Here is an 18,801-nt window from a genome sequence, read left to right on the forward strand (position 1 = left end):
GTTTCTGTAGGAGAGGAGGGGGAAGGGTGGAGAGTAGAAGAGAACTGGGCTAGGGTAGGGAGGAGGATTTGGAAGGAAGGAGCTGATGAGGCTTTAAAGGACTGGAGCAAATCTATCCCAGTCCAAAAACTGATCAGGTCACTTTAAAGAGGAAGCTGATGGAGGGTGGGTTTTTTTTTTAATTTTTATTTTTGAGTGTTTTGTTTTGCCACTTGACAAATGCCTGGAGGAAATGGCAAGGGGATTACATTTTTATTTTCTTCGATTTCTTCTTCTGTTAAATTGGGACTTGCTTTTTATTTCACCCAGGAGCTCCTTCGGGTTCCAGGGAAGTTCCAGATTTGAGCATTTTCGTGCTTTCTCTCCCATAGGCTCAACTTTTTCCCATCCCTTACGCCACCTAACTGGCCACTCCTAATGAAAAAATCCAGATCCAATGTATAGGAAGTTTTTTCTTTTCAGGGGGTGGTGGTGGGAGGTTACTATGTTTAATTTGAGAACTTCATGGCCCTCAGCTTGTTTTCACATGTAAAAAGCACAGGGAGAAACCCGATGATGTAATGCACCAGAATAAGGAGCTGGAGCTGAGATGGGGTGCAACCTCTTGGGTGCTTAATGTTTATTAATCAGTGAATGGTTTGGGAGGGTGTTATCGATTCATGCTCCCTTTTCTGTCACATAGAATTGCTGAGTACTCCTATGGGCATCAAAAGAAATCAAGCAAGAAGAAAAAAATCAGCAAGAATGACATCCGTCTGGTACCCAGGGATGTGGAGGAGACAGACAAGATGAATGTTGTCAGTTGCTCCTCCCTGACCTCCTCTCTCAACTATTTTGACTACCACCAACAAACGCTGCCCCTAGGCTGCCGCCGCTCTGAGAGCACTTTCCTGAACGTGGAGAACCAGAATACTCGAAATACTAGTGCCAACCACATCTACCATCACTCTTTCAATAGCCAGGGTCCCCAGCAGCCAGATCTGATCATCAATGGTGTGCCCCTGCCTGAGGTAAGTGCAGCTACATGCTCTTTGAGGTTCAGAAGGTGCTTGGTAGACCATCACCACTCTCTTGGCACATCCCCTGGCAGGTATAGGGAGAACTTCTCTGCCTGAGCCCATTTCTGTGCACTGGGTTTGTTATCAGTGCTTCTTAGGGCAACAAGTATCCCTACATAGAGGTCTTTTGTGTAGGGGTGGGAATTAAGAGCTCAATACTAAGGAATATGAGCCCTTGAAATCTCTCTGTAGTGTCCTATCATAAGAACTTTGTTCCACCTGTTGAAAATATGCCATATTTGGCATCCAGTGTTACCAATATGCTAGTTGAAGTAGCTTAGAATGAGTCACCAAATAACGATGAAAATGAATGAAGCCCTCTAATGCTTGGAGGCCAGTTTTCCCTCTTGTGAGTGATTTAGCTTCCTATATCTCCCTCTTGCCTTTTCTTCTTCACACTACTGTTCTCTAGCATCTTGCCAAGAATATGGATGGTCTGGTTAGTGGGAGACAAGCAAAAAAAAAAAAAAATAAAAAGCAGCTTTGCTATCTCATAGCAGTTCTGGTAATAATGTTTGACAGATGAGGAGATTGAAGCTGTCACTGATACGAATATTTTAAGAATTTGCTATTCATTTGAGTTAACTGTTTCCTTTTACTGTGAGTGTTTTTAAATGGATGCACTAAAAACACAATATGGTCAGGTGTTTGTTGGCTATTGAAGTATTTCAGAGTAATAAAGTGATAACGTGAATGATAGTGAGTGGGTGACTCAGTAGAAGGTTATAAATAAATTTCTAAAATGATTTCATTTTTCTGAAAATTCCTTAAGTTCCTCTTTAGCTGGAAATTTGATGCACTGGGAAGTGATGCCCTCGTCCAGTCCACTAATTAAGGGAATACTGTGTAATTGGAGAGTACCTTCACAAGCATTGTTTCATTTGGAACTTGAAATCAGGTATCTTGGCATATTCCCATTTAGTAGATGATGAAACAAAGGCCCAGATATGTTAAGACTCTAGAGCTGGTCATCAAGGGAGTGAGGAATCAGTCACAACACTCTACAGTCCCTGAAAAGTGCTGTTTTGTTGGTACCTTCCTGCCTCAGAAACAACTCCTTCCTATACCCAGAGTATTAGGCATCGACAAAATGGCTTCATAGTGTTTATATAAACTTTTTAGGACAAAGGGGTCCTAAGACAACTCATATTGGTTGCTTCTAGTTTCTGAAAAAAATAATATCTACCAGAATTATTGATAGAAAAAGCAGTCCTTTTAATGAACAACTGATTGTATGCTGCTACTAGCAATGAAAGCACCAGCGTTTTTATCCAGTCATCTCTTGCTATGAAACCTCTCAGAGTATTTCCTCATCTACAAAATAGGTGCATCTACCATGAAAGAGTTTTCCATAGATAAATATGACTTTATGCACTGCAACACAAAATCCTTTGCAGATGCCTCAAAAATGTTAAATATTTTTACTAGCCACAACTGGAGAATCATGATTGGCAGTGGCCTCTTTACCTGAGATTGTCTTCCCAGATGGTTTTAACCAAAGAGATATTTACACTGGTTATATATAGATATGGTCTACAAAGTTATATGCACAGATGACTTATACTGACCATTAAACATTTGAGGTAAAAGATACCAAGGTTGTGGGTTCAGTTGCTGATACTACTATTGCTTGGGAAGATGGAATAAAGCATTGAATCCTGAGGACATGACGATCACTTTGCAATCAATTCAAGGCTCCATGGAAATGTGAGCCTTGATAAAATATATGGCAGAGGCAAGAGACACAGGACTGTGATTACATGTTTTACCCAAGATTTCAGTATCTTGAAACAAAGATGAAACAAAGGTAATATCTCAGTTTTGATGCTGTACTTGACTCCAAAGCCCCTTGTTTAATAAAAATCACACAGATCTGGTTGTGCAAGGCTAGGTGGGTCCAAGCTAGCATGTACCATGAGGTTAAAAGTGATTTCTGCAATGCGGTTCTAAAGAATTCATAACTGAGCACAGAATAGGCCATTTAGCTTGCATCTTTCACATAGTCTTGCAGAGGAAAAATGACATTTCTCCTTTCCTCCCTTAAAAGAAGTTCCTGAACATAGGCTGGATAGAATAGGATAATAGGAATGCCTGATTCATTTATTCACTCACCTGGTATTTGTAGGGTGCCTGCTTTTTGTCAAATGTTCTAGCAATGGATGCATATTCTAATGGGGAGACAGGCAAGGAAAATCATTTCTAATCTCCTATTATTTTGTAGGTGAGATGCATTGAGATTCCTAGGATAATAATATTATGGTATATTTCCTACTGTCTCCTTATATTTTTCACATTAATTAATCCATCTAAGAAATATTTATTAAGCAATTATAGCTTTGGACAATGACTACTATGATGTGATAAGTATAAATTCTATAGTAATATCTCTATTGCATTGTATATGTCACTTCCATTGTCCTTTATTTCATTTGTTCTGTAATTCAACCCACTAGCATTTATTACATATATAGAATGTGGCAGTCACAGTTCTTACCATTTTCTTGGAATACAAAAATAAAATACTTGATTTTTGATCCAGGGAGCTTAAGGGAATTGAACATGTAAACAGAAAATTTCAATTCAGGGTAATATCTCATTCCTGAGCACATTATAATTCTTCAGATAGGGACCCAAAGTCACTACCCAAAGTCACTAGCATTCAGATCCTCTACCTGGACACTTTTTGTGATAAATATCCATCCTTCATTAGAGCTGTGCAGACAGGAATAAGGCTTACTTGAAATGGCATTGTAGATCAATAGTCAGAACTGCCGTTCTCATCTTGTGCTTCGTCCACTCCATCATAACTGTGAAATGTATTATCATGACATTAGATCAGATCGGTAGGCATATCAGAACATCCACTGTGCTCAGCTACACAGCAACTGAGGGAGTTGTCAGTATAGTTGTGGAGTTGAGATCATCCATATGATTCACTGTGCAAGAAGTACAAGGTTAGTTTCTAATTGTGTTAGTTTGGAGGTTCTTTGGGACTCTCTTCCTCTAAGACAATGCTGCTATTATTTCTATGTGAATTAAGTGTTGACTTGTCAGGGTTTGGTTGAGAATGACTTTTTCTAGTGGTGGGGATGAACCCAGGGCCTTTTGTATGCTAGGCATTCTAGGCAAGTGCTATAATACTGAGCTATGGCCCCAGTCCATAGAGTGACTCATGTCACTGTGTCCATGTACAAACACATTAATCACATTATTTGCACTAATCTATTATTTTGAAGGTGAGTTGCAAGGAGATTCCTAGGGTCATAATATTATGGTATATAATCACATCTGAATATTGTCAGCTCTAGAAACAATGTAACATGACTTTGAACATAGGTAAGTAAGTAAAAAAGAGTGAAAGTTTCTCATATTGCAGAGATAATCTTGCATAGAATTGTATATTGTTATTTACCTGTCCTCTGGTGTTGTTTGGGAAGTCAGCTATGTGGGTTTGGTGGTTTTGCACATAAATTTGAGGAGGCAAAAGTGGAAGATTCCTTTGTTTATATATATATACATATATATATATTATTGTAAAGATACTGTACAGAGGGGCTACAGTTACATGCGTAAGGTAATGAATATATATCCTATCAAGCATTATTACCCCCTCCTTTGTTTTTCCCCTATCATCCCTTCCCTCCCTCCCTCCCTATCTCCTCCCTCCCCCCCTCCCCCACAAAGTTGTAAAGTTCGTTTTCAACATAGTGTCTTGTACATCTCATTGTTACAATGGGTTAACCTGTATCCTTATTTCAGCATTTTGTTATTTCCCTTCCCCTCCTCAAATTAGAAAAATGTATATACAAGATGCAGGGCACCAGAATCAAATATAGTTAAAACGGGTTATACCATGTGGGAAGAACATAAAAGAGAAACAAAAAAATACATAGTACATTATAAGTACATGAAAAACATCAGCAGCAAAGAGAAAACCTCTTTTGTCCCTATCTTGGGGTTCATTTTGCTGAGAAGACTTTTGTAGAATTAGTGATGCCAGGTATTTAAAATGTTTTAAACTGGAGGGTGAGATTTGCATTCTTGGCATCCTTTATTTAGTTTATAGGATCTGTGTGTGTGTATGTGTGTGCGCACACGTGTGCGTGCATGAGCACATGCACAATGTGCGCATGGATGAGGGAAAAGAGTCAAAGAAGAAGAAATAAGGTTGAAAAGGGAGAATGAAGACAGTTTTTTTTGTCGGGTTGCTTAAATCTTTTTTGAAAATATTAAATTTGTTTTTTTTTATTGTGAAAATACTGTACAGAGGGGTTACAATTACATGGGCAAGATGAGTACATTTCTTATCAAGCATTGTAGCCTCCTCCTTTGTTTCCCCTTCCCATCCCTTCCTTTGAGAGCTCGTTAGTATGCTTATATTTTTCTTATGATCTTAAGGAATAGAAGTATGCCTACATAGTGCATCTGGATGCTGGAAAGTGTTATTCCTCTGTAGTTAGCATTTCTGTATACCTTTGTCATGGTTAGCTGAAGCAAATGTGACTAGTTTCTTCTGGGAATGGGGACTTGGGGGAAATATGTATCATTCTGCCTTCAGGAGGGGGTGAAATTGTTTCCTTTGAGAGGCATTTAAAACTAGTTTCCAATTCTGAATAACTTTGAGATGATAACTCTAAGGGAGTGAGTAATTGTGGCTAAGAGGTCCCAGAATTTTAGTTATATGCTCCTAAGCATTTAGCTTGAATTTTCTCTTTGTATTTTCCACCCTTCACTGGCTAATTGTAACATCTTTGATATGAGGCATCCTAAAGGCATGTGTGTGCTTTGCTATATAGTCACTCATGCAACAACTTTACAAGTAGTAGTGCAATAGCTATGTCAGAGTATCTAGGGCAAAAACGTGTGGCAGGCAGAATTTAATGCTTCTAGTTATCCTGCAAAAAAGTTGAATGAACAGTAATTTTAGTGCAAATAACAAAAACAAAGCATCAGTTAGACTTTGAAGAAAAGTAAGAAAAGAAATAGCTTATTCAGATAGGTTCTTAAAACTACAGGTTAAGAACAGCCACAAACCTATCTGATGGGAGGGTCACAAAGCACTAGACAACTAACAAAACTGGTTTGGATAGTATGGAAATGACACAAAGCATCATTTTCAATTAGAATAAACCAATGATTTTTTCAATAAGCATGATTAAAAATGATTTTCTTATTATGATGGGCTCTTAGGATCATTTAAGTCTTATCCCTAAAGGTCAAAAGCAATCTTTTACTGCAATAAGAAGCAATGAAACTCACATCTTTCCAAGAGAGCTCATTTCAGTTTTTATCAAAAGATCAAGGGTTCCACTTCTACCCACACATTCTAGAGCTACACATTGCCTGCATTATATTTATTGGTCTGTTTCATATCTGGCTAAGGCAGTACATATCCCAGTAGACATCAGCTTGCAAGATGTGTTCCAGAATAAACTGTTCAGCTGTTGTCTCCATGCAACTGATGCAGAACTGAGTTAGTTTACATTAGTATTTGCTAATTTATTATTATCATTCCTTATTGGCAATTAACTGGTTACCTTAGAGATCTTCCTTCTCCCAGTACACCTTCACTAAAGTTGAGCTCAGCCAGAGTACTTGCTAATGATCCTGAGATTTCTTTCCCTCGGAGGCTGGAGGCAGGACATTTTCCAGAGAGGCCTCTGGGGCACTGGAATTCCTCTTATCACAGGACCAATAGTTTTGGGTCCTAGAGGCCCCACCTGTTTTTTTCCATTGTCTGTGTGTTAGAGTTATCATGTAGGAGGAAATAAAGATCCCTCCCTAACAATGCCTCAGTCTCCAATGGCGTATCTGTGTCCAGAGGCTGAAGCTAGTGGCTCCAGAGTATTGCTGGTTAGGGATTAGAGGAATAAAAAATGATGAAGTCACCTCCTGGAAAAGCTGGAGTCTCATTTATGGTGCTGCAGTAGATCTGAGGTGTCTACATGGAGCTTCAGAGGCTGAAACCACTGCAGATGTGCCTCAGCTTTCAGGGCTTGGAGGAAACCAAGCTTTGCTGGATCAAGTGACTCAGACGTGGGTAAATCCAATGCTGAGCACTGAGAGGCTAGTTCTGGAGGGGCTTACCGCCCTGCAGGCTTGATTTCTTGATGTGTGAGCCTCATTTACTTCGAACAATTGAGAGGCTTGAAGTGAAAGTCCCAGAGGATCAGTTGTTTGCAGAGGGAAATGCTCTTCAAGTTACATTTCCTCTTTGGCTCTTGTGTAGTTAGGAGTGGTTTTTTGTGTGGGCTGCGTAGTGGGGTTATTCATCTTCCAGTGGGTGTGCCCAGTCGGCTAGTGCCAACCTGAGTCCTCCATCCCCAGGGGGCTGCTAGAAGAGCAGCTCTACCTTTTCTTGGAGCTTGGGCTCTCCTGCAGAAAACTTTTTTGCTTTCAATCAGCATTTTGCTTAAAATATTGGCTAGTACCATACACCTTCAATAATATTCTTGGAAGAATTATTAGAAGGGACTGGTGTTTCTATTCAATGGTCATGAAAATGGAAGAGGCAAATGACTTGCCAAGGCACACATTTGCCTTAGAAGTGGAATGTTGCTTGATGGTTGTTTCTCTCTGATGCAGTTTCCAAGCTGCTTCTCTTTATGCAACTAAACAAAGAAGCAAATAAAACAACAACATCAACTAGGGATTATATAGGAGGATCTACCCTCAGGTCTTTAGAGGTAGTTGTGTTCCTAAGAAACTGTGCACTTAGGCAGTATTTGTTTTGTGAATTAGACTCCAAGTTAACCACAATGGTGGCCATTTTATATTTAAATAAATCTTGTAGTACATTCTTTCTTGTAAGATTCAAGTAATGGGAATATTCAACTCTTAACTTTTTCTGTGTCTAAATTTTCATGTCTTTTGTTTGCTTAAAGTGAGGTTTTATTAACAAAACCTTTGAAAGGTGGGCTAATTTGTTATTCCCTTGGCAGATAATTGGCCTTTGAATTCTCACTAGTTAACTCCTGGTTGAATTTCTGTTAATTAAAAAATTCAGTTATATAACAGATAAAATATATAGGGTCTAGAAAATAAAACAAGATACATGTCATCCAGATTCTTTTTAAAGGGTCCCACTATGTAGCCTAGACTGGTCTGGAAATCACCTGGGTCTTCAGCCCAGGCAGGGCTTGAACTCATTTTGTCTCAGCTTCCTGAGTACTGAGATTACAGGCATGAGTCATCAGGGTTCAGATTTAACAATTATTAACATTTCCTATTTGCTTCAGATTTTAGAAATCATAACAAAGTATGACAGCTTCTCTCTTTCTATCACATTCCTCCTCTTCCACCCTTTGTAAACTTGTGACTGTAAAAAGCAGAAGCTTACCATGAATGTTTTAAGAATTTTTTTATCTTCTCTTCTTGAACTCCTTTCTGAAAAGATATGGCTTTGCTACCCTTTATTTTAAAAGTTCCCCAAGTCAATGAGGGTTTTCTGTATTGATCAGAATCTAAGAATTACTTTTGAAAATCACTGGGATATCTTGAAACTTTCCTTTTTTAATTCTTTTATTGAGAATGGAGAAAATTAATTTTGAGAAAAAAATGAAAGTAAGATAGAGAGATTGATAGGCAGGTGTTTGGATCTAGAGTTTTAAGCATTTAGGAGAATCAGGAAAAAAATTTACATGTGAAGCTTATGTTTTCCTTGAACTCCCTGTTCATGGACTAGCACCAGGCCATCTTAATGTCAGATGCTTAAGCACTGCCTTCATGTGCATAGTCTTCTGATGCTCCATTAAGTTTCTGAGTTCCAGGGTGGCCAGTTTTCAGTGTCTCCCACTGGGCCCCATCTGGTCTGTTCTGTGGCAAGCTGCTCTCGCTCATTGCCACCAGCCAGTCTGGCCTTGGCGGGCTCTGATTTCTGGATTATGTTTGCTCCTAAATCTGATTTCCAGAGCATGAAAGATACCTCTTCTCAGATTGTGTAGTTTGCTCTTTTGAACAAAATAGATTCCCTGTGTAATCTGGCAGGGAGAAAGTTTAATTCAAAGGTTAGTTCCATAGTGTGTGTGTGTGTGTGTGTGTGTGTGTGTGTGTGTGTGTGTGTGTGTGTGTGTGAGAGAGAGAGAGAGAGAGAGAGAGAGGCAGACAAAGAGGGATGAGAGAAGGAGAGATAGAGACAGAGACAGAGAGATGAGAGAGTATACAAACAGATGTTATCAGTTTCTTTCAGTCACTTATCTACCTTTGTGATGATTAAGTTTTTCTGACTGGACCAATCACACACATGTCTATGATCTTTGATCCTCAGAGTACCTTCTTCTTTTGACCCTCAGCTGGTTGATTCTCTGAGCAAATGTTCATAAACCCAATTATAGCTAAGTTATGTCCCCAAATGTGAGGCCAGGGAAACCCAATATGGTGTAACACAAGGTTAGATTTCTTTGGGAATATTTTTATTTATTTTTTTTATTTTTGCCGGTCCTGGACCTGAACTCTGGGCCTAGGCGCTGTCTCTCAGCTCTTCAGCTCAAGGCAAGTGCTCTACCGCTTGAGCCACAGCGCCACTTCTGGCTTTTTCTGTTTATGTGGTGCTGAGGAATCGAACCCAGGGCCTCATGCATGCAAGGCAAGCACTCTACCACTGAGCCACCTTCCCAGCCCATCTTTGGGAATATTTTTAATTGAACGCTCTGGGTAAGAAACTGTCAGATAGTCATTGCTGGACTTAAACCCCAGTTTAAGAATATCATATAGTGAATATTTTCAATTTCCTGAAAATTGTTTTTTGAGGCTTAGATTTTCTTTTTATTTCTTTCAGGCTTAAGTTTGTTTCAAGTCCACTTCCTCTTTATTTCACTTGGCTTAAAAAAGTCTAGTTTGGACTTTCAAGATGAATAGCTTCTTAGCAAGTCATTTCTACATGAGATTTCTGAATAAGAAGACTAAGTCAGACTGTAGCAGTAGGTATCAGTTTAACCTTTGAGCAATTTTTTAATAACTATAAAACCTCTAATAGAGCATTCATATTTGAAACCTGACATACATGAAGGAAGCAGAGCTCTGAAAATGGAGAGACAATTAGGTATATTTGGATATGAGTAACAGGTAATGATTATTTGGGAGACTAAATTCCGATTCTGTATTGCCTGGAACAGAGGCCATGGTGTAACATAGATGCATCTCACTCATACAACAGGCACTGACTATGATCTTAACTGTAATAATTGTTTCTTTAATTGGTATGTTTCTGTTTTCTCAAGTATAGACTTTCAAGTGATAGAGTATGTTAATGGTAGTGTTTATTCTTAAGAGCTAGGGGACAGAACATGAGGATATTAATATTAAATAATATTTTTTCCATAGTGAGACTTTGCTTAGTTTTTCAATTATAAAACAATTTATAGTAGTCATGACTCTTTAGAAATCTACATATGAAATACTGGTTTTTGATGTGGCTTGTGAATTTGCTACTGAGATGTGTGTCCTTACACCTCTAGATCACTCTTTCTAATTTTGCCTCTACTGATCATTCAAGGGTGTGCTTTATTGCACCAAAAATATCATAAGGAAATGCAAGAAATGGTAAGAATACTAAGCTATCTTTGCACAAACTCTAGATAGTGATTGCTGTAACAAAGTTGTATAAAGCTGGTAAGCTAACAATATCATGGTACTGGGAAGCGTTGGAATCACATGTAAGAGCTTGGTCTTTTCACATCTGATACATCAGGTACCCCCAAGAAAGAGCATGGAAAATGGAGGAAAATCCAGAACTGAAAAGGTTTGTAGTTGTACATGGTGTCATATTTAGAAAGATGGGGTAAAAACATATATGTGATGCTTGTAACACTTTGAGCCTACCAAAGTGTAGCAGGAATTTTCTTTTTCATGTGCTGCTGACCTGGAGTCATTTTATCCCCAATGAGAACAATTCTGAAGTAGAGGAGAAGGTTGATAACAATAACAAAAACCAATGAAATAAAATTGAAAACTTCATAAAAAGGAGCTTTACCTTATGGAAACCTGTATTACTAAGAATCTAAGACATTGAGAATTCTTAAAAAAAATCCAAACAAATGACAAACTGCACTAAATGTGCAACAACAATATGTGAAGAGATAAGATCAGCGTATCTCCAAATTCTCTTCTACCTTGGAGAGTAATGCTGTGAATTTTTGCAGCGGTTTGAAAGGCTGACTGCTGCTTTTGAGTCCATTGGTGATAATAGATGCTCTGTAGGTGGTATTGAGGGCAACCGAATTGGCTTGAGGAGTGACACAGCAACTTTAGCTTTTAAATGAGGACAACATATTAAGTGTGTAATTTCATTACTGTGAGTATATGTGTCAAAACTCAACAATCTCTTCATTCAAAAATGTCTTCTTAGCTGGATGCCTGTGGTTCATACCCTTAATCCAACTACTCAGGAGGAGAGGATGTGGAGGATTGCAGCTCTAAGCTAGTTTACACAGAAAAGTCTCTAAGATTCCATCTCTGTAACCAGTACAGAACTGGCTAGGGGCATGACTCAAGAGGTAGAACACAAGCTTTACAAACAAGCCTGCTTACATAAACTCAAAGTTTGAGTTCAAACTCAAGTAATAGCAAAAAAAAAGTCTTGTCCAAAGTGAGTTTTGTCATAAGACAGCAGTGAGTATCCTAACCTTGTTTCAATTGGTCTGTACTTGTTCTAGGGATAAATAGAAGATACAATGCTCTTGTCTGGCAAACTAGACCTTTCTAGTGAACAGAAATTCGCTTAAATGTAAATTATGTTGATTATCATACTACCCAAAAATGCACAGAGCTAAAAGTCACCAAGATGTCTGTTTTTAAGCTAAGTATTCTTGAGAACTGTTTTATGTATCATGATAAATTATCTAACCTTTTATATCAATGAAGACCAACATTATGGAAATAAGCAACTTTTTATTCCATTCTAAGGTCAGTCTAACAAAATTATGCAACTTCTAATGCAATTGCTTGAAGCTTCCACTTTGAAAGTTTCCTCATTTTAATATCTTCCAACAGAGATAAATATTTTAGTGGCAATTCATGCTTAACAATACATTTCACTGATTTTCATTCTCTTTGTGGGATTTGTTGGCATGAGAGGAAGTTTTAACATGGTTTTGCTCATAGTGTTATTCCCTATAGATTATCAGCAAAGAGCCAGAATTCAATAAAAATGTATTTTTATTGTTATTTTAATTTAATTCTATAGGAGGAGGATTACTGTGCTTTACAGAGTCAATATGGGGCACTTGGGGTTTTATTTGAGAGCCAAAAAATTAGGTAGATTTTCTTTTTTTTTTATTGTGAAAATACCATACAGAGGGGTTACAATTACATGGGCAAGGTAGTGAGTACATTTCTTTTGTCTTTTTTATTTTTGTGAAAATACTGTACAGAGGGATTACAATTACATGGGCAAGATAAGGAGTACATTTATTATCAAGCATTGTTGCCTCCTCCTTTGTTTCCCCTTCCCAACCCTTCCCATTCCCCCCTCCCGCCCCCAGCCAAAGTTGTCAAGTTCGTTTTTCCACGTAAAGTCTTGTACATCTCATTGTTGCAATGGGTCCACCTGTATCCCTGTTTAAACAATTTGTTTTTCCTCTTCCCCTCCACAAATTATACCAACATCAAGTACAGTGAAACAGGGGTTATACCGTGGGGGAAGGTCATAAAAAGCAACAAAGAAATCATCTTATAAATATGTTAGAAACAATCGCAAGAAAAAAAAACATTTGAATCTTTATCTTGGGGTTCATTTAGCTTAACATCAACTTACCTTACCATTTCTACTTGTCTCAGACATATACCAGTAATTGAAAATAAGGTAAACCATGGGACTTATGTTTCTTTGGGCCTGGCTTACTTCACTTAATATAATTTTTTCCAAGTCTTTCCAGTTCCTAACAAATGGGGCAATGCCATTCCTTCTGATGGAGGCACAGAATTCCATTGTGTATATATACCACATTTTCTTGATCCATTCATCTATTGAGGGGCATCTGGATTTGTTCCATATCTTAGCTATGGAAAATAATGCTGCAATAAACATAGTTGTGCTGATAGCTTTTAGTATGGTTTTGTTTGTGATCATATGGGTAAATGCCCAAAAGTAGGGTTGCTGGGTCATAGGGGAGCTCTATGTGGAGTCTTTTGAGGAACCTCCATAGTACTTTCCAAAGTGGTTGAACAAGTTTACACTCCCACCAACAATGCAATAGATTTTCTTTTCTTTTCTTTTCTTTTTTTTTTTTGGTCGGTCGTGGGGCCTGAACTCTGGGCCTGGGCGCTGTCCCTCAGCTTTCAGCTCAAGGCTAGCACTCTACCACTTGAGTGTCAGCCCCACTTCCGGCTTTTTCTGCTTATGTGGTGCTGAGGAATTGAACCTGGGGCCTCACGCATACAAGTCAAGCACTCTACCACTGAGCCACCTTCCTAGCCCCAGTAGATTTTCTTTTAAACTGATTGGATTCCATAATTATTAAACCCAAGGCATGTTGGAGGCTGGCGAGTTGCATTCAGCAGGGCGTTGTCTACATCAAAGCAATCCATTTATTTCATGGAATCATGTGCAGTGTTGGAGGGAAGGAGAAATCAGTAGACACAACTGTGAGAAACTCTGGTCTACAAGAAAAGCCCTGAAGGATTGTTTGTAGGAGTTACTTGAGGGCAGGGCTAATTGCATATGTATTAAAATTTTGTTTTGTGCTTAAATTCAGGGTGTGTATTAAGTATTTTTGTTACTGATGAGTTTAGCTCATCAGTACCATAATTTACACCCAGAATTTAGTGATTGGACTTACTATTGAATAAGGATGTTTTCAAGAAAAATATTTTGATTTGAAAACATCTATCCATTCATCCAGCCATCAACTATATATAGATCGTCTTTTACTGATCATCCTTGTTCTCATTCCTGAGCAATTCAGAGGAAGTATAATCAGTGTCTAAGCCCATGGCTTAGATTGTCACTGAGGAGACAAGAGGGCAAGTATATTTTCTTTAAGTCAATGGAAGACAGCACGGTATATTCATTAAATAGTACCTGGTAATTAGCTAACAATTAGAAAAACATTTTGTTTTTCATTATGTGACAAAATAAGTTCTACACAGTTTAATGACTTAAAGAGAAAAACTTGATGATATGATCTGAAGAAAACAAATGCCTGATTTTGAAAAGGAATTCAGGAGCCTCACAGCAGCAAAAATGAACAGAAAGAAAAACACCAGTAGCTCCGAATAAATAAAACTTAGTAATGTCTGTATGTCTCCTAACTTTATAAGTGAAATAAAAATTATACTGCAGTTTGATATCTGTATTAATTTTGAAATAATCATCACAGTCAAACTAATTAATATACATAATCTCATATAGTTGCCATTTTTAAGTAAGTGGTTATAATGTTGACAATTAAAAATAAAAAAACGTTATCTATTGTGGCCACTGTGCTGAATATTAGATTTCCAGAATTTATCTGCATGGCTGGAACTTGGTATCTTTGATCAATGTATTCCAATTTTTCTAACCTACAAGTCCTGACAACTACCATTCCATTGCATTCTAAACAAGAATCTTATGTTTTGAATTCATCAATTATCTCTATAAATATTTGTAGAGTGCTTATAATATTCTAGTCACTATTCAAAGTACTAGGGACAACAGTGAACAAAACAAAGCATCTGTTCCCAATGAGTTTACATTATTATAGGTGGGGACAAATAAATAGATAAAATGTTAGTGATATGAAAAATAAATTAGCAAGTATAAGGAATACTTATTCTGCCAAGAATTAAGATTGCTGAAGGAAAATCAGGAAAAGCATTTCAAATAAGGGACATTTATATCTTTTTTAAAAAATATGTTTTTTATTGTAAAAATACTGTACAGAGGGGTTACAATTACATGAGCAAGGTAATGACTACATATCCTATCAAACATTGTTACTTCCTCCTTTGTTTTTCCCCTACCGTCCCTTCCTTCCCACCTCCAAAACTACACTCCCCCACTCCCTGCTTAAATTGTAAAGTTCGTTTTTCAACTTAGTGTCTTGTACATCTCATTGTTACAATGGGTCAACCTGTATCCCTATTTAAGCATTTTGTTTTTTTTTCTCTTCCCCTCCACAAGTTAGAGAAGTGTATATACAAGATGCAGGGCACCGACATCAAAAACAGTGAAAACAGGCGTTATACCATGGGGGAGGAACATACAAAGAAACAAAAAAATCACGTGGTACATTATAAGTAGGTTAGGAACAATAGCAAGCAAGAAAAAAAACACTTGTATCCCTATCGTGGGGTATATTTCACTTAACTTCATCTTATCTGCTCATATGTACATAGTTTTTGATGTTTTCTGCTTGTCCCAGACATATACTACTTACTGCAAATAAGGGAAACCATAGGGCCTGGCTTACTTCACTTAATATAATTTTTTCCAAGTCTTTCCATTTCCTAACAAATGGGGTGATGTCATTCTTTCTGATGGAGGCAAAGAATTCCATTATATATATATATATATATATAATATATATATACACATATACATACATATATCTTAACATATAAAGAATAATTGAAAATCAACAAAGAAAAAAACCAAAAAATCAACAAAAAGAAAAACACCACAAATAGGTAATTCACAGAGGAGCCATACAATGGTCAATGGACATGAAATTTCAGTTTTAGTAATTAAATGAAATGCCATTATTAATTTCTAATTCCCCAAACTATGATACTTTTTCTTTTTTTTCAGCACTCAGGTTTAAACTTAAGGATTTATGCTGATAGATACTCTACTACTTGAGCCACATCCCCTATCTCTAAACTATGTATACTTATTTTTAAAATGTGAAGCAACACAGAAGTGTACAAAAGAAAAGCTAAAGTCTTTACAATTTTGTCCTAAACAATCCATCACCTCACATTAAGGGAGTCACAGACATTATTTTTTAATTTATCTAATTACCAAAGATTAAAAAGTACATAGTGGTGGCAAAGGCATGATTATGATATACCACTACATGGCATATAGTTGATGAATTAATGAAATCTTTCTTGAGAGAAATTTAACAACACATTAAAGGCCCTAAAACATTTACCTTTTCTAAGAAACTTCTGAAATACATGCTAAAGAAATTACTTTAGATCTGTTTTTTTTTTTTTTTTTTGGTTGTGGGGCTTGAACTATGGGCTTAGGCGCTGTGCCTCAGCTCTTCAACTCAAGGCGAGTGTGCTACCACTTGAGCCACCGTGCCACTTCTAGTTTTCTAGTGGTTTATTGGAGATAAGAGTATCACAGACTTTCCTGCCAGGCTGGCTTTGAACCATGATCCTCAGATCTCCGCCTCCTGAGTAGCTAGGATTCCAGGCATGAGCCATGCATAGGAACTTATGTACAGTGTTGTTAGTATCTATATGATTTATAAAAATATGTCATCAAGAACATGTAAATGTCATTATGTGGATGGTTAAATATGTTAAATACAAATAAGCTGCAAAGCCATTAAAACAATATCTTGAGCCAGATGCCAGTGGCTCATACCTGTAATCCTAGTTACTCAGGAGTCTGAGATATGAAGAACATGGCAGAGAAATTTATGAGACTCTAATCACCAATTAAGCTGTGGCTGAAGTGGTAGCCTGCTAGCTTTGAACTAAAAAGTTTAGGGTCAGTGCTCAGACCCTGAGTTCAAGCCCTAAGACTGGCATATACACAATCATAATAATATTCTGTTGAAGCAAATTAAATAACAAATTAAAATTCTCAGAGTACACATTAATTGCAAAAGAGCAAATCACACATACAGATTCACTTCAATAAAATATACTCACATTTACTCATACCCCTTCCCCAAAGACATTAAAGAGAATTACCAAGCATTAAATAATCTCAGGTTTTAGAAACTAGGAAATGTTTACTTTTTATATATACCCTTCTAATTTCCAATTATTTTACACATAGCATATATTTTTTGAAGTTATGAAAATAATTGTTTAAAACATTAACTAGAGTACTACACAGTAAGTATTAAAGGCTAAAGAGATGATGTAGACTGGATGTATAAGTTATTTTAAAGAGGAATAGAATAGATATGTTCCTTATTTTCACTTTTTAATTGGATCATATCAGTTTTCTTTTTTCTTTCTTTTTTATGTGAAAATACCATACAGAGGGGTTACAATTACATGGGCCAGTTTTCTTTTTTTCTTTTTGAGTTCTCTCTCAATTGATAACAGGTATGAAAGTTTATATTTTAAAACTAACTCTTGTATCTTACTTTTAAAATGTGAGAAATAATGTTAAGAAAAATATTTTCCTCCTTCATTCTTCTTGCTTATATGCATACCCAAATTAGCTTTATCTCATCAGCATTAGACAGCTTGTTTACAACTTTTTAGTTTTTATTTTATTTTTTGGTCATGGGGCCTGAACTCTGGGCCAGGGCACAGTCCCTCAACTCTTCAGCTCAAGGCTAGTGCTCTACCACTTGAGCCACAGCACCACTTCTGGCTTTTTCTGCTTATGTGGTACTGAGGAATTGCATCCAGGGCCTCATGCATGCAAGGCAAGCACTCTGCCACTGAGCCACCTTCCCAGCCCAATTCACTCTTATTTTATTTTATTTTTTTACAACTTTTATTTTTAGGATGAGATATTTAAAAATAGTGACAGTTAACTGCAACCTGTACACAATTTGAGTACTACAAAGATATATAGACTTTATTTAAGGGCCACTTTTGGTAAAATATTTTTTCAGTACCAAGTGGGACAATTTGATGGGAGATCATTATAATATCCTCTAATATTGAGTTCATGTTCCTGATCTATGGTTCTGATGCATATATCATGCATGGACATGATAGTCTGAACAATTTGCAATAAAAGGTACAATTTGCAATAAAAGGTACAAAAACGTGGTCATTAAGATGCTAAAAATTTCAAATTCAATCTTGATTAAGTGTACTCTTTTTCTAATGGAGTGGATTCAATACTTTGAAGAAAGGCAAATTAATTCTATTGTTTCCTCTTCTACTTTTGAACACACATATATCCTTTGGAACATTTCTTTAAAATCTCTCATATTAAGCACTGCATTTACGTTTAAAATGTTAAATTTCATAAAACAAAAAACAACACAGAAACGTAACACCCCTACCCCATAGCTAGTAGAAGAGAGGGTGGTACAACATCACCCTGATAGTGGGTAAAGTGTTTGCCTGCTACAGGAAGCCCTTTGTGGCCTGTGTAGTCACTCCTTTGGATTAGTGGAGACCATGGCCTTCAGTAAGACTGCATTTGTTTTATACTCAGTCATTTATCTAGATCATTTTAGATTCAAATGATAAGTTTGCTCATGATAAAAGGAAGAATTTGATAAGAATAATTATTGCATTTTTTGTGTGTGAGTGGGGCCATCTGAAGGGACTAAAAATGGAAGAGAATCTTCCCTATCTTTTAATTCTTTAATGCAAAAGGAATTAAGTCCCTTCACCCATTACACTGTATGATGGTGTTGCCTAGAACCTAGGAAGAGAATTGGATATTGTGGCTGAAATGTTTTTATTTAGCAGTGCCAGTCTGAGGGAGATTGAACCATGAAGGGAAATATAGATATACAATGTCTTTGCAACAAATACTAGTCTCAATGGGTTGATGCCTTTAAAGACACATCTGTTAAGGTTATGAACTTGTAAATATAGTATATAGTATTTGGTTCTCACTTGCTTTTTATTTAAAAATAATCTGTCCATCTCTGGGGGAAAGAAG

General features: G+C 37.0%; 1 protein-coding gene across 1 annotated transcript in view; it reads left to right on the top strand.

Annotated features, from left to right (window-relative positions):
• The window catches only part of Pcdh19 (protocadherin 19), a gene marked incomplete at its 3' end in the record, with an annotated part of 67,888 nt that overhangs the window by 5,140 nt on the left and 43,947 nt on the right, over nt 1–18,801 (top strand). Inside the window, exon 3 of the mRNA XM_042683062.1 lies at nt 683–1,010. Within this exon, the coding sequence (XP_042538996.1) occupies nt 683–1,010 (328 nt within the window). The remainder of the gene's footprint in view (nt 1–682; nt 1,011–18,801) is intronic.

This window comes from Dipodomys spectabilis, unplaced genomic scaffold (genome assembly GCF_019054845.1).
Source record: "Dipodomys spectabilis isolate Male_0828 unplaced genomic scaffold, ASM1905484v1 ptg000077l, whole genome shotgun sequence".
NCBI lineage: Eukaryota > Metazoa > Chordata > Mammalia > Rodentia > Heteromyidae > Dipodomys > Dipodomys spectabilis.